The sequence below is a fragment of the Mercenaria mercenaria genome, chromosome 13, assembly GCF_021730395.1.
Source record: "Mercenaria mercenaria strain notata chromosome 13, MADL_Memer_1, whole genome shotgun sequence".
NCBI classification, from domain to species: Eukaryota; Metazoa; Mollusca; class Bivalvia; order Venerida; family Veneridae; genus Mercenaria; species Mercenaria mercenaria.
In genome coordinates, this window is record NC_069373.1 from 36,815,272 (window position 1) to 36,832,450 (window position 17,179).

The following is a 17,179-nucleotide window of genomic DNA, read 5'->3' on the forward strand; positions in this document are numbered from 1 at the left end:
GGTCACATAAAATTAAATCTTTATTAGATAGTTTAGGATTTAGTGATATCTGGTTGAATTTCGATTCGAACTGCAACTATTATGCTATGTTTAAGCAACGGCTACGTGATCAGTACATACAAAGTTGGAAAGCGTCTATTCAAAATGTATCGAAACTTGAATATTATAGTAAATATAAACTTGAATTTTGTTATGAGAAATATTTAGATATTTTACCAAGCACTTTACTGAGAAAACAATATACAAGTTTTAGAACTGCATCACATAGCTTAGAAATCGAAGTAGGCCGGTATACTGGTATTGATAGACAGGATCGTATCTGTAAAATATGCTCTAGTCATTTTGTTGAATCTGAATACCATTTTATGCTTTGTTGCAATAAGTATTCACATATTAGACAGAAATATTGTATCAATGCAGCTTGGCCGTCTGTTAATAAATTCATATATATCATGTCCTCTACTAGCAAGAAAAGATTGATAAGAAATGCGAAATATATAAGCGAAGCTATTAAACTACGTGAACAAACTCTTGAAGATTTAACTGCTCTTTAAATTTTCATATAATGTTTAGCTGAATTTATGTTTGCACAGTATAAATGTTTTATTGAAGTGATATTTTTGTGTATTTGTGTATATTATATAATAATGTATTTGTATGTCTTGACCATATTGAATAAACATATTGTAAATGGTCAAAGGCATTTGTAATGCCGATTTGCCAATAAATGAAATGAAATGAAAATGTCATAGGTGTTAAAAAACTTTAAAATGATACAAAATATCCAAAGTATATTTAAAAACACAAGTTTTTTTATTTATTTTTTTAAAACTTTTAAACGCCGTAGCCTGTGCGGGATGTCGATCCAGCGCTAATATCAAATCCTAAAATGACACCGATATTTCAAATATACATTGATCATTTCTTACAGATCGTATTGATATTATATGTTTTGTAGTACAAAAGAGTAATTTTCGCCAGAACGTGAACGAATTTTTGTTGCTGCGCAAGATGTGTCCTGCGCTAATAGAAAATCCGGAAATTACTCTGATAATATGAATAACTGCCATAAACCGTGCTAACTTTTACATTGTTTAACAATTACAGACTGATATTGCAAATCTTGGTTTTAAAAAATGTGTCATAAATTTATTTCAACATCAGTAAATTCATGGAAGTCGGTCACCAGGTTTCAATATCTGCAGTATGATACAATATGCAATAAAACTCAAACATGCGTGAAGGTGTGATTTCCTTCGGATAGCCACATCGTCGTCTCTATTCTTTTCATAACTGATTCGATCACACGCAGTCATTTTATACCGGATATAGGACATAAAGAAGACTTACATAAAAGACTGAATTGCCACACTCTTACCACAATTCACCATATCGCTTTTTTTTCATCATACCAACATGGCCAAGATTAAAAATAAAAAAAAATAAGCAGAATTAAAAGACGATTGTTACAGATCTTTTATACTTACATCATTTTTAATGTTTTATAGTGAGACAGATAGAATAACTAATAAGTTTCGTCAAAATGTGAACGAAATTTTACATTTTGTAGGTGCGCAAGATGTGTGTCCTGCGTTAATAGAACTCTGAAAATTACTCCAATAACTTGAATATCTTTTATAAACAATTTTAACTTTTACTTCGTTTTTCGATTACAATCTAAAAATGTAGTTTTTGAAAATCTGAATATAATATTTCATCGTAGCCTGCGCGGGATGTTGTTCCTGCGCTAATAGCAAATTCTGAACTGACGCCGATATTTCAAACATATTTCAATTCTAAAGGATGCTATTTATGTAACTTCATAAAAATGTTTTCGGAGTTGAAAAAAATAGAAGCCTGATTTCCGTCATAACGAGAACGAAATATTACATTTGTTATCTGCGCAAGATGTGTTTGCCCTGCGCTAATAAAAAATCTGGAAATAATCCTTATAACTTGGATATCTTTCATAAACCATGCTAACTTTATCATTGTTTTGTGATTACAGGCTGAAATTGTAGCTTTTGGTAAATGAAAACTTTGCTATTAGCGCAGGGCCGACCTCCCACGCAAGTTACAGGTGTAACATTATAGATCCATTTATATTTGTAAAAAAAACTATTGTTTTAGTCTGTAATCGTAAATCAAAGTAAAAGTTAATATGGTTTATAAAAGACATTCAAGTTATTAGAGTAATTTCCAGATATATTATTAGCGCAGACACACATCTTGCGCAGATAAAAAATGCAATATTTCGTTCTCGTTATGACAGAAATCACTCTTTTTATATTCATTTTTTAAAGTATTCATTTGAAAGTTACATAATAGTATGTTTATGAATGAAATATATTTGAAATACAGTGTAATTTCAAACTTTGCTATTAGCGCAGGACCGACCTCCCACGCAAGTACAGGTGTAACATTATAGATCCATTTAGAAAAATTATAGTTTTAGTCTGTAATCGTAAATCAAAGTAAAAGTTAATATGATTTATAAAAGATATTCAAGCTATTAGAGTAATGTCCAGATTTATTATTAGCGCAGACACACATCTTGCGCAGATAAAAATGTAATATTTCGTTCTCGTTATGACAGAAATCACTCTTTTTCTAATCATTTTCTTTACAGTATTCATTTGAAAGTTATATAAATAGTATGTTTTATGAATGAAATATATTTGAAATATAGTGTAATTTCAAACTTTGCTAATAGCGCAGGACCGACCTCCCACGCAAGTTACAGGTGTAACATTATAGATCCATTTAGATTTGTAAAAAAACTACAGTTTTAGTCTGTAATCGTAAATCAAAGTAAAAGTTAATATGATTTATAAAAGATATTCAAGTTATCAGAGTAATTTCTAGATTTATTATTAGCGCAGACACACATCTTGCGCAGATAAAAATGTAATATTTCGTTCTCGTTATGACAGAAATCACTCTTTTTATATTCATTTTTTTACAGTATTCATTTGAAAGTTACATAAATAGTATGTTTTATGAATGAAATATATTTGAAATACAGTGTAACTTCAAACTTTGCTATTAGCGCAGGACCGACCTCCCATGCAAGTTACAAGTGCAACATTATAGATCCATTTAGATTTGTAAAAAAACTATAGTTTTAGTCTGTAATCGTAAATCAAAGTAAAAGTTAATATGATTTTCATTTAGCGCAGGGCACCGAACACATATCTTGTGCAGCTACAAAATATAAAATTTCGTTTACGTTTTGATGAAAATTAGGCCTACTCTTAATTCAATCGATTTTGTACTATAAAATAATAATACTAATACTACTACTACTAATAATAATATAGATAAGATCTGTAAGAATTTTCTTTTAATTCTGTGACTTTTTTATTTTTATCTTTTATCTTAGACATGTTGAGAGATATGCTACCGTTGGTAAAAAGAATATTATTGTGAAATTTCAAGATATTTCAATATGAGTGTATATCAAAATCCCCTTGATCAAAATCCCCTCCACTGAAAAATGACTGTGTGTTACAAAATCCCCTTCACACATTTGCAGGGGGTATCATAATCCCCTCTGTGATTAACATTATAGATATATAGATATTAGTGCTCCAAATTATATTATGTTTGCTAAAGGCATTGTATTTACGTGCTTTATGCAATAGACTTTTAAGTTGTATATAGTTGTATTTGAACTTGATGAAATAAGTAAAAATCACAGAGGGGATTATGATACCCCCTGCAAAAGTATGAAGGGGATTTTGTAACACCCTATCATTTTTCAGTGAAGGGGATTTTGATCAAGGGGATTTTGATTGTCTCCCTTTCAATATAATAAAAACGATATTTTGCTAAGTGTGTGCTCGGGTGAAGTAGAAAATTATAAAAATAGCCTAAAACATACCAGAGGACGACGTGTGCAAGCTGGAGGAAATCACACCTTCACGCATGTTTGGGTTTTATTGCATCTTGTATAAGATCGGAGGTATTGAAACCTGGTGACCGACTGCCGTGAATTTACTGATGTAGAAACAAATTTATGACACATAATTTAAGTACCAAGATATTCAGCATTTTTTGACATCTATATTTATTAATAAATTGACCAACTGCATGATTTATCAAACACGAAATGCAAATTGCTGATATATAAAGTTACATTTGTTATTTGCGCTGCGCATTTGGTAAATCGCGCAGGGTAAATTTATCCTGCGCAACAATTGGTAAATCGTTGCGCATATAACCAACGTACAAAAATTTGTTATATGCGCTGCGCGTTTGGTAAATAGCGCAGATTGGTTATTTGCGCTCAACATATATATATAAAATATTGATAATTTTATTTTACCCAGTACATTTACTGATGAAGTGTCTTATGTACGACTAAGTATCTCCTGCGTAGGACTTAGTATCTCCTACGTAGTAAGTATCTCCTACGTAGGAGTTAGTATCTCCTTCATATGACTTCGTTAAGTAGGACTTAGTTAGTATCAGTCCTACATAGGACTTAGTATCTCCTGTGTATGACAGAGTATCTCCTACATAGGACTTACTATATCTGGAGCATGTAAACTCTGGGTAGGCTTCTTTTAATTTTCAGTTTTGTAAAAATAGCACAATATGATTCTATTTCAATTTTAGTCAATATTGACACATTTATATGGTAGCAGAGAGATTTAAATTTGTCTTATGTACGACTAAGTATCTCCTACATAGGACTTAGTATCTCCTACGTAGTTAGTATCTCCTTCATATGACTTCGTTATGTAGGACTTAGTTAGTATCAGTCCTACATAGGACTTAGTATCTCCTATACATGTAGTATCTCCTATACATGTATGACATAGTATCTCCTACATAGGACTTACTATTTCCCACATAGGACTTAGTTTATCCTACGTACAACATACTTACTACATTGTATCTCCTACATAGGAATTAGTATCTCATACGTAGGACTTAGTACCTCCTTGATGATTAGCAAGGGGTGTAACAATAAATCACTGAAAAACGTCTAACCTGAAAATGCTGATCGATATGCACAAATAGGCTTGACAATTTGATCACTTTTGTGAAGTTCAGTGTAAATATGTCCAGCGGTGTCAGAGGAGTTGCATGGACGAACTTTGTGACAGACAGCACTACAGTTCCACACTACTGGTACTGATGATAAACTCGAACAGAAAATGAAGTTTTTTACCTGTAACTTTTTTATTTCTGCAAATTAATAAATTGTTATCAATGGTTGGTATCAAAATAAAGCTTAGCTCTTACTGAATAACTGACATAATTTAAATTTATATTTAGTAAGCAAACTCACAAGAAGTGAGGCCCTGAAAGGGGTATGTAAAATGGGGACTGTACGAACGTTGACTGATGATAAGTTCGACCACTTTGTCATTTAAAAAAAATATATGCTATGGTACACTAAAATTTGTTATCGTTGCCTAAGGCTTAAGAATTAAAGGACTCAAATTTTATGCATGTGAAGATTGGCAAACAAAAGTTGCAACAGAGCAATTTACTTAGACTGACTCCCGTCCCTATCTGTGATTCTCTGATATATAAAAAATACCAGGCCAGTGTTGGACCTGTGGTAAAGCATATCGGACCCAGCGTATCAAGCTGTCAAGAGAAGTAACTCGTACAGGCGTAGCCGCAGAAATTCCTGCACAGTTATTGTTCATTATCAGTCTGACTAATTTTAAAACGAGGCTCCAGCAGTCGATGAATCCAAAATGGCGGACCACAGACGAATTTATGGATTATATTTATTTATATTTGTGTTTTATTTTTACTCGTGTGCATATTGTACTAACACAGAAGGATTACCCCAAAAATCACAGTAAGTTACACAAATTCAACTGCTGATAACACCACTGTGAATTACTATTTGAATTTTTATTGACTCCAAAGTCCTACTTCAAATTTTTGCCTATTTTTGGGTCGAAGAATCAGGTTCTGAGTTTTTGATCCTTTTGGAACTGCCCACTTGAATTAAAAACAATTCTTTGTTTGCATTAGGGTAGATTACCTGGAAGCTAAGAGCACTCCCAAGTCTCATTACTATTAATGATGATTATGTTGAGCGCAAATAACCAATCTGCGCTATTTACCAAACGCGCAGCGCATATAACAAATTTTTGTACGTTGGTTATATGTGCAACGATTTACCAATCGTTGTGCAGGATAAACTTAATCTGCGCGATTTACCAAATGCGCAGCGCAAATAACAAATGTAACTTAATATATCAGAAATTTGCATTTCGTATTTGATAAATCATGCAGTTGGTCAATTTATTAATAAATATAGATGTCATATGCAGAATATCTTGGTACTTAAAATATGTGTCATAAATTTGTTTCTACATCAGTAAATTCACGTCAGTCGGTCCCCAGGTTTCAATACCTCCGATCTTATACAAGATGCAATAAAACATGCGTGAAGGTGTGATTTCCTCCAGCTTGCACACGTCGTCCTCTGGTATGTTTTAGGATATTTTTATAATTTTCTACTTCACCCGAGCACACACTTAGCAAAATATCGTTTTTATTATATTGAAATATCTTGAAATTTCACAATAATATTCTTTTTACCAACAGGAGCATATCTCTCAACATGTCTAAGATAAAAGATGAAATAAAAAAGTCACAGAATTAAAAGAAAATTCTTACAGATCTTATCTATATTATTATTATTATTTTATAGTATAAAATCGATTGAATAAAGAGTAGGCCTAATTTTCATCAAAACGTAAACGAAATTTTATATTTTGTAGCTGCACAAGATATGTGTTCGGTGCCCTGCGCTAAAATGAAAATCTGGAAATTACTCTGATAATTTAATTATCTTTTATAAATCATATTAACTTTTACTTAGATTTACGATTACAGACTAAAACTATAGTTTTTTTACAAATCTGAACGGATCTATAATGTTACACCTGTAACTTGCGTGGGAGGTCGGTCCTGCGCTAATAGCAAAGTTTGAAATTACACTGTATTTCAAATATATTTCATTCATAAAACATACTCTTTATGTAACTTTTAAATGAATACTGTAAAAGAATGATTAGAAAAAGAGTGATTTCTGTCACAACGAGAACGAAATATTACATTTTTTATCGGCGCAAGATGTGTGTCTGCGCTAATAATAAATCTGGAAATTACTCTGATAACTTGAATATCTTTTAGAAATCATATTAACTTTTACTTTGATTTACGATTACTGACTAAAACTATAGTTTTTTGAGTCGGCTAAAGGCTGAAAGCCTTTTGACGAGTCCTTGCTATCCAACGATTCTCTAAATGGACCAAATAACACAGTGAAGGGATGTAGTTCCATTAGATTTCTCAAACTTCAAACAGTTCACTGCATGAATGAAGTTAAGTTGTGTCAATTCCCTTTGCTATGACCAATATATGATGTAATCTGTCATATTTATAATTTATAATTGTGCAATTCTCGAATGTAACTCATTAAGCATAAATGTGCATTTTAAGAATTGCGCAGGCTTACAAAGCTTGGGTAACATCCAGCGAAAGACAAAAAATAGTTCCACAGGGCTCCAGATAAGATGCGTATTAACGTAAATTACGTATAGAAATAATGCAAATACGCATGTCTAATAATTTCTAAGCTATAAAAACATATATAAAATTACAGAAACGCACACAATGCTTTTTTAAAAACAAAATCTAAATCGTCTGGATGCGTTAGGTAACATAGCCGATCAGCCTTAATTCTCCCACATTGAACGTAAACACGCATCGTATGATTTCTATAAACTTTGCGTGGGTTGAATTTTGCAGTTAGTAAACGGATAAATTATCGGAGGAAGAAGCTCTTACTGGTTTGTTTAGTTACTACTGATATTAAAAATGATTTCAATTCTTATTTTTCGAGAAATAAACAAATCGGCGAAACATTAAATTGTATTTTCTTGTAGTTTTTGAAATCGAAAGTAGATCGTCTATGTTTGGCTGCTTTCACGAAACGAAACAACTTTTTTATGAAAAGATTTAAATAAGAGGTAATTTAACCGTTAACTTCAATGTCAGATACTGCCAACTGCTGCTAAATGTCTTCGTATCATCACAATTTGTAAAATATATTGTTCAAACTGGAGAAAAGTGTAATCGTATCCGGATATAATATTTTGGGTAAATATCGAGCTGTGTTATGAAATTTTAAGAAAAAAACTAAAAACAAACTGAAACTGGTAGACTATACCAAAGTGCTATAAAAATAAATAGATTGGCAACTTGAAAGGCATATAGAGCAAATCTCGCCAACCTCCCGTGACAAAAAAACGAGATCTCGTAAGAGTCGTTTACCGGAAGTGGCGCTTTCTCCACGCGCCATTTTGTATGCGAAAGCAATTATTCATCGGTAAAATAATTATCACCGTATGACCATGCTTCTTTCGATGGCAAAAAAAAAACGTGTACTTCATGTCTTAAGACCATTTCACATTAAACTAATTTTGTTTTAGAAGCTAACGTGTATTTTAAATGTAGTTTTAAAGGTACAAATTGTAACTCCATGCTCGCCGATGTTTGTTTTTAGTAAGATAACGCCGAATCACGCTCTGACACAAGCTCACGCGAGATTACAGCCAGGTGCCATTCAGTGTATTTTATACTTCTTTGACTATACTCAGGGCGTTCGGTTGACCCGAGGTCCCGGGTTTTGACCCGCGAAAATCGAGAAAAACTCGTATTTGACCCGCATAAATTACGCCACGTGCGTCGGCTTGACTCGCGGAAATTTACTTTGATGCGTCTCAAGTTCGATAGTTCTGCCCCCTGTCAATCAAAATTCCAGTATTTCAATATTGTTCGTCGGCACAAGTGGAAATTTGGCAGTAGGCGGAGCGTCGTATGTTAATTAGCTACCGACAGATGTCAGTCACGCCACGCGCCAAATGACACGTGATTATCTCGCGGTTTGTATTTAGTACAATATGCCTTGTCATTATCAAAGGTGTTTATTGATCAAAGTGTAAAAATTAATTAGCAACCACAGCTGTTTTTTCAAACATGAATTTTCACAGTTATAACACTTTAATCTTATTCTGCTTGAATAAACAAGCACAGAACTGTTTAAATTTTCAAAATATCTTAAAAAATAAAAAAGTTATGCAGTATTGAAGTTTCATGAAAAGCGACTTTTTCTGGAATTTTTTCTCTATATAAAGTAAAGTAAAATATCGCGATGTAGCGGACCCGAGCGATTAAACAGAATACTTCAATCTTGCACAACTTTTTTATCTTTAAAGATATCTTTATGAAACTTGGTATACTTATGGCATTTTTTCTCTAGAAGCTATTTTTGATGTTTTCATAACCATATCTGAAGGGGTTATCTTGCTATTCCACAAGAACAGTGATCAGATACACATTTTTTTTTTATACTGAAATTTTTTTTTCAGCTTGGCTCATATAGGCTGATATTTTTGACCAATTCCATCTGTATATGACCTGGCATATAAACCTTTTATTATTCTGTAAGTGTAAATAAGCAAAGCAGTTAAAATTAACTATATTTATTTAATAAATTATTATGAAATATTTTAAGAAATTAAGCAAAAACTGCAATTAAAAATCTGTAAAATGACAATCATTTCATAACCATATGTAAAACATATTCAAGTATAAAATAATTCATTGCCACTCTAACACCGTCACATGATATATGTACACTAAAGTGTTTTTTTAAAATCACTCCTAAAAAAACAAAGTTAATTAAAGAATTGTTTAGCAAAAGCTTCAAATGTTGCATTTATATCAGCATAGTTTGCGAAGTACCACTGTCTACCAGAGTTCTTACATTCAGGCACATCACCCATACTGATTATAAAGTCTTTCTTCACTTCCTGAATATCTTTTCTGACTGGCCAGCTGAATGTGCCCTCCTTTTTGCATGGAGCCATGAAGCTGACTGTGGCAGTTGAAACGCTGGTAACATGTGTCACTATTCCGGGATACCAAGCATCTTGGTATGCAACTATGACATAATCGTTAACTCTGAAGTCACCTTCTGGAAGACTTACACAAACATCCTCATACGGTTGTTCCGGGTTTACTTCAACAGCAGTTTTTCGACGTTTCTTTTTCGGTTCAGCCTCCATCATTTCCAGTATTTCGGTCTGCACATTTTGTTCACTTCTTCGGTGCTGCTTTCGCAGTTCTTTACCGCGTTTCCTAGCACTTGCCATTAGCGATTCTTTATCCTTTTCTGGCATGCTATCAATCCATTTTATCATATCAGTTCTATTTCTTTTCAGGAGTTGAATAGATGAATGATGATGCATGGAAGCGTTAGGGCGTCTCTTTTGGCTCGAGTCAAGATCACCAAAATGGTGTTCGCATCCTAGATTTGTTACATGAGCATAGCCTGTTCTGGACAGATCTTTTTCTGATGGCTTGGTACTGAATTGACCTCCTCAAGAAAGTCGCATAACTGTTTTTGAACAGTTTTCAATAGCCCGGTGGAAGACACAGCAAGCAACTTCAGAAGCAGACCTGAGGGTTTTTCTATGTTGATAACCTTAGTGAACATCCTTATGTTTGGTATATGTGTTTCTAGGTCACCTAGCCAATCGGTATCTTGTAGCAAGAGAGCTGGTTCGGTTTCACACTTTTTCAGGTAGAGTTCTAGACTTTGGATATGTGTGTGAAGCTCAAGGTAGCTCACTGATCCTGAAGTGACAAGCCACCAGTATGGCCCAGTAACTTTCACGTAGAGTATAGCGAGACATAGTAGCAGTGTCAACACTGTTTCAGACTTAAGATCTGCTTGAACAGATTTTATTTTGAGGTTAGGATTTTTAACTGTGTTTATGACATGTAGAAAGTCATTGAGATGCACATAAATCTGAGCAGCTGTTTCGAAAAGTCCATTGAATCTGTTGTCTTTGTAATTCCCAATGACAGATTTAATACCGTGTTTTGCACAGTGAGCTTCCCAACGATCACGTAAGCCTGTATGTTCGCCAACAGGTCCGAAAGTGTCAGCTGTAGTTCGTACTACACGTTCACCCACCGACTCCTTTTTAGACCAAAATTTGAAAACTGGCAGACTGTCCCTGCCGATAGGCCCATCACTTCCTAAAATTTCCTTTTCAACTGACTTGATTTCATCTACCACATAACGATGAAAGCCTAATAAGACGTGAGCCATACAGTGAAAATGTTTGACGGAGCTAACTTCAGTTTCACTTCTGCATCTTAACAACATATTTTCCCTCCATTCAGTTAATAATTTATCGGCAAGTTTTTCATTGGCTGCTCTGTCACTCATAGTAAAAGCAAGTTTTCCAAAGAGTTAACTATAAATTCTTCACTGATGTTTATATCTTCCAGATTTGATTGTGAGGAGCTGACTGCTTCGTGTGCTTCGGAAAGTTCTTTCAGGTGGGACTTTGTAACATCTGTTATGGCTGAAGCAGTTTCACGTGATACCTGGGTGAAACCGAGGCTGATTACTTTCCCATCGTCTAATGTAACCGTTGTGTCGAGGATCTTTTTCTTTTTCCTGGTCGTACCATCGCGACTGAGACCCCATGTGCTGGACTCGTCAAGTTTTTCAGCGATATATGTTTTGGCTATGAAGTGCCCTCATCAACTATTGTCTGCACTGTTGTAGAATTTGGCAGCTCGTCATTTTTCAAGCTATAATTATGTAAATGGGACGAAACACACTGAATCACTTTCGACACTTTCTCTGTCGCAACTTCAAGAGCAGCGAGCTCCATTACACAGAGGCGAACATTGTCCGTGAAACATCCATTTGCATTTCTAGTGTCAATTTTCTTTTTTTCTATTGCTTCTTCTTGTAATTCATTTATTTGTTGCTCTTTCTCATCCAAGAGTAACTTCATTTGTTTAATGGAGTTGTTACATATTTCATGTGAGCTACTTTCTAAAAGAAAATCACTGTCGACACACTGCTTTAAATTTGTCCGCAGATCAGAAATCTCCTTTCTCAGATAGCTGTTGGACTTCTGAGCTAGCACTTTTTTGTCCTTTTCACTTTGAGACAGCTCTTTAAGAGATCTGTTTATATCTTTTAAATTTTCATTCTGTACAGTTAATGCATCATATTCTTCTTGAATCTCTTTCAATCGTCGTTCAGTCAACACATTTTTTTCCGACAACTTTTTGATTTTAAACTGTTGTGCCCTGACCTTGCTGGAACTTTTACGCAAAAGAAGACTATTCTTTCTCGAATTTTCATCACGCTTATTCACATTTTTTACTGAATAGTGTCCTGTACGACTGCTTATTTTCTGCATTTTTTGTTCATGTTCTCTGATTTGTTTTTGTATTTTCCTCAACTGTCTAGTTTGTTTGTTACAAAGGTACTTTTTCATGTTCCATTTTTTTGTAGTTTTTGCATCATCATCAGGATTTCCATCTGTTTGCACGCTGATGTCTGTTTTCTGCAGACTTTCTGTTTTGTGTTTTTCTGATGCGGGATGGACATCATTGCATACCTCTGCCTCCGAATTGAAATTTGATGACAATTCAGTTTGTTCTGTACTTATTACACTGGCTGTTACATGAAATTCTTTATTCAGGAGTTCAGTTACATTTTTCACGCCTTTCACCTTTTTCTTAGAATGCAATTTTCTTTTCTGTTCTTTTAGGGTATTAACTCTATTATACACTGATGTTACGATTTTGCTGCTGAAAACATTGGACTGAGTCGGGACAACAAATTGACAAACTGCTGTAGCGTAAAACTTTTCGAATCTGCATAGTGTTTAAGTTCTAACACAAGTCCATTGGTTAAGCTTGCCAACAAAGGAAACTTTCCTGTCTCTAATAATTCTGTAGTGATGCCAGAGGACTGGCAAAAAGGTCCAAGGGGAGGCATCTCTGCCAGCTGAAATTAGAAAAAAAGACTAATTATTATTTTAGGAAATAAACAGAGGCAAGTTGGTCATTTTAAACTTGCAGCTATGATTTACCTATAAAGTCAAAATAATTTTAGATTTATAAAACTTAAAAAACTAAATAACGTTAAATAATCTCGATTTAAAAAAAATGATGACATGCTTTAATCTGCGAATGTCATGGTACGAAAATTATAGGTACGAAAGACCCGAACGAATAATCATTAAAATTTTCAAAGTGGTTAAAAAATAAACGTAATCTTTGGTGCAGATTACTTCATTATAACCAATTTGTTTTATTTGTAACAAAATTTTGCCAAAATATTACGCTGTTTGAAAAATATCTTCGGCGAAACATCGGAAAATGGGACGAATCCGGAGATCGGTTATAAACATGATGTTCCTTCTCAATATTTGCATCAAAAACGTTAAATCTGCCTTAAATTAAATAACAAATTTAACATTTTAAAATAAATTATTCACTTACCGATTGATTCAGATCGAAATATTTATGATGTACGCTTGTAATTTGCCAGTATTTATCGGCTTTCGTAATTAGTGTACTCGGCGATAACTGCCGTGATCCGCCATATTGGATTGCACGCGTGTTGACCTCTGTAGATGAAAGGTCGCCGTTTTCAAAAACAAATGCGGTTATACTTATAGTAAACTCAGAAATATAATTTTTATACCAAATTAAACAGCAAACATTATATTTTTCATAACTTTTCGTGAAAATATGAAAAAATGCGTATTTTGTCAAAGTTTTCAAGTTGACTTTAGGGGACTATATCTTGGCTCTTGAATATCGGACGTTAATTTCACGCCTACCATCGTAAAGGTCATCCAATCAGCTTTCTTGTTACATAAATTATTTTAATATTCATTAGAATCTTGTAACTCGCATTTTGATTTGAAGAAGGTACCTGACGAGTGCAACGCCTCTTTAGTGGGATTATCGGCAACTTGTTAGAAAATGTCATGCTGCTCTGAATAAACAAAGCCTTTGGTCTCAGTGGGGTATACAGCTGGAAAACGATTTATATAGCCATATGGAGCATTTTATGACCGTTTGAAACATGTTTGTTTCATTACTGTATCTTTACAAATATTGATTTTATGGCCAAAAAAGTACAGTGACCCATGAAAATTAGGAAATTTCCAGATTAATGAAGCCTGATTAGCTTATCAGCTGTGGTTGCTAAATTAATTGATAAACAATGCAGCCTTAGATTATCGTGTTTGTACCACTTGTTAATTATTTTGTGCGCTCGATACGATTACATGAGCCGGTCGGCCGTCACAGTCTATAGCAAATTTATTATCATTGCCGAGGCTTTGTTTGGGCCAAAACAAATTAAATAAGCAGAAATTATACGTGGTATGATGAGAAAATGAAATTAAAACAGTTATATTTTCAAGAATTTCAAATGTTACTTTCGTTTTCCGTATTTGTCACGCGTTTTCGAGACCGCCATTTTCGGACATTTTTATCATTTCTTACAAGATTTTTCGAGTACAATCTGAATAAAAAGCCAATAAAACGTCTGCATTTACGAAAAATATGATCACTGTTGCCAAAGTAGCTCTTATTTCGAAGAATTTGCTGATAATAAAAGCATGCAAAGCACTAAACCCCACCCACTTTTAGGCAATGTGCAAAATAAGACAACTAAAATATGAATTGCTTAATTAAGAAAATCTGTTAAGACTAATGTACTAGTTTTAGATAATGTCTGTGGGAGTTGCATTAATAACAGTATACATGTAGCTTGACCCCTGAAAAAAACTGATCTTGACTCTTGAAAATCTGATTTTGACCCTTGAAAATTTAGGCTGAAGAGTCAATGACTCTTGAGTTTCAGAACCTACCGAAAGCCCTGATACTGTCAGTACATCAATCATTAGCCGACTCAGGCCATTCAGGCCTTTGATTTACAATTCTTAATGGATCTATAATGTTACACCTTAGTTTTATTGCATTAATGTAGCAGTTTGCACAGTACTTAATGGATTTAGTTTAGGTTAGTCCATACTTTGTTTCTATAGGGTATTAAAAGATATTCACTAGGGTGTGTGGGGCTTTTAGGTTTGGTGCCGGGTCTTTATCCAAAGAGCCTTTGTAAAACTAAGAAGGGGATTCCGTAACAACAGATAATAATATTCAGTAAAATGGATGGTGGTATTTTTCAACAAATCAAAGGATTTTTAAAGTATACACACAAGTTTGATATTCATATTGCACCATAATGATAATTTATGGTTACGGTATAGTGACAGGTAAGATTATCCTTACAGTCCTGCATAATTTATACTTGTATGAGCTAGGTAACTAGCACAGTATTAATTAAACATATTCTCCTGTCATATGGTGTTGATTATGCAATAGTTGTGTTTCAGTCAGTATTGATTAACTTCAGTCTGTCTTCAGCCTTTCTGCCATGTTTATTGATTCATTCATTAATATACACTGCCAATATTTTCATGGACAATGTTTGATTAGGAAATGACTTTAAAAAAACCCCCATATATTTGCAAATAATGGTCTTTCAATGAACATGCAGGCTACCTTAATTGTAAAATAAACCTTGGTACTGGCGTTGATAATGTGAAAACTTGGCTTTTAATTTGTCCTCATTTATTTATTATTTGTCTTTCAGGATAGAGACCTTGGTTCAGAATCTATCATTAACATTGAAAGGACGATTTACTAAAGTGACTGCGTATAACTCTGTTTATGAAGTAAGTATTACAGCTTGGACTGAAAAAGGCTTAAAAGCAAAGTGTATGTTATCCACAATGTTTTAGGAGAAAAAGTGACTGAATGACACAGTAGATTTTTTAATTCCCCGCCACAGGTGGTGGGGGATTATAGGAATGGTCTATCCGTCCTTCCGTCTGTCCGTCCTTCTGTCCTTCCGTCCTTCCGTAACATTTTGTGTCCGCTCTGTATCTCCTAAACCCCTTGAAGGATTTTCATGAAACTTGGGTCAAATGATCACCTCATCAAGAGGATGTGCAGAACCCATGAGTCAGTCATGATGATTCAAGGTCAAGGTCACAACTCGAGGTCAAAGGTTTGAGCCTTCCATTTCGTGTCCGCTCTGTATCTCCTAAACCCCTTGAAGGATAATCATGAAACTTGAATCAAATGATCACCTCATCAAGATGATGTGCAGAACCCATGAGTCATTTCAAATCCATTCCCAACTTTTAATGACATTCAAAAAAACTTGGCAAACACCTTTACTAATTACTTACTAAGATCACAGACACGGGTCCAGTGTATTTTTGTTTTTTTTTATTAATATAAAAAAAACAACATTTTTTTCACACAAATATGCTTTCTATATGTTACTGTTAGTCAAATGAAAAAAAAAGTGATGACAAAAATCCGGTCACAGTGTCGTGTATGATAATGTGACCGGATTTTTTGTCATCATTTTTTTTACATTTGACTAACATATAAAAAGTATATTTGTGTGAGAAAAAAAAAGGATTTTAATATTAAACAAAAAATACACTGGACCCGCGCCTGTGACTAAGATACTGTCTGACGGTGGCGACAACGTTAAAAAATTCATCAAACCATTCATTATTTTGCCGATTTATTTATTGATTATTTGGTCCGCGGAAATTAAAGGCATCAATCATTTAATCTGCAGTAATGACAACAAAAAAAAAAGATTAATTTTACCCGATAATCGGTTGCTAATTGATTGCAAATTGCATCTTCTCGCGTGTCAAGATATTTATTACACATTGTTATATGTAAAGTAAATGCAGACTGGGTAGTACTATCCCGAAATAAGTTAATTTTATAAGGTAAAATTGTCGGAACCAGTCAACTGTTTTTAATCCCCCGCCGTGGCGGAGGGATTATAGGAATGGTCTGCGTCCGTCCTTCCGTCCGTAACAAAATCGTGTCCGGTCCATATCTCCTAAACCCCTTGAAGGATTTTCATGAAACTTGGGTCAAATGATCACCTCATCAAGACGTTGTGCAGAACCCATGAGTCAACCTTGTCGATTCAAGGTCAAGGTCACAACTCAAGGTCAAAGGTTTGAGCCTGCAAGTTTGTGTCCGCTCTATATCTCCTAAACCCCTTGAAGGAATTTTATAAAACTTGGGTCATATGATCACCTCATCAAGACGATGTGCAGAACCCATGAGTCAGCCATGCCGGCTCAAGGTCAAGGTCACAACTTAGGTTCAAAGGTTTGAGCCTTCCATTTTGTGTCCGCTCCATATCTCTTAAACCCCTTGAAGGAATTTTATAAAACTTGGGTCAAATGAT

General features: G+C 34.1%; 1 protein-coding gene across 1 annotated transcript in view; it reads left to right on the forward strand.

Annotated features, from left to right (window-relative positions):
* Window positions 1-5,678: 5,678 nt before the first annotated feature.
* LOC123530420 (voltage-dependent calcium channel subunit alpha-2/delta-2-like) overlaps window positions 5,679-17,179 on the forward strand; it is a 92,325-nt gene continuing 80,824 nt past the window's right edge. Inside the window, exons 1-2 of the mRNA XM_053520825.1 lie at window positions 5,679-5,824; window positions 15,542-15,623. Of these exons, the coding sequence (XP_053376800.1) occupies window positions 5,718-5,824; window positions 15,542-15,623 (189 nt within the window). The 5' untranslated portion in view covers window positions 5,679-5,717. The remainder of the gene's footprint in view (window positions 5,825-15,541; window positions 15,624-17,179) is intronic.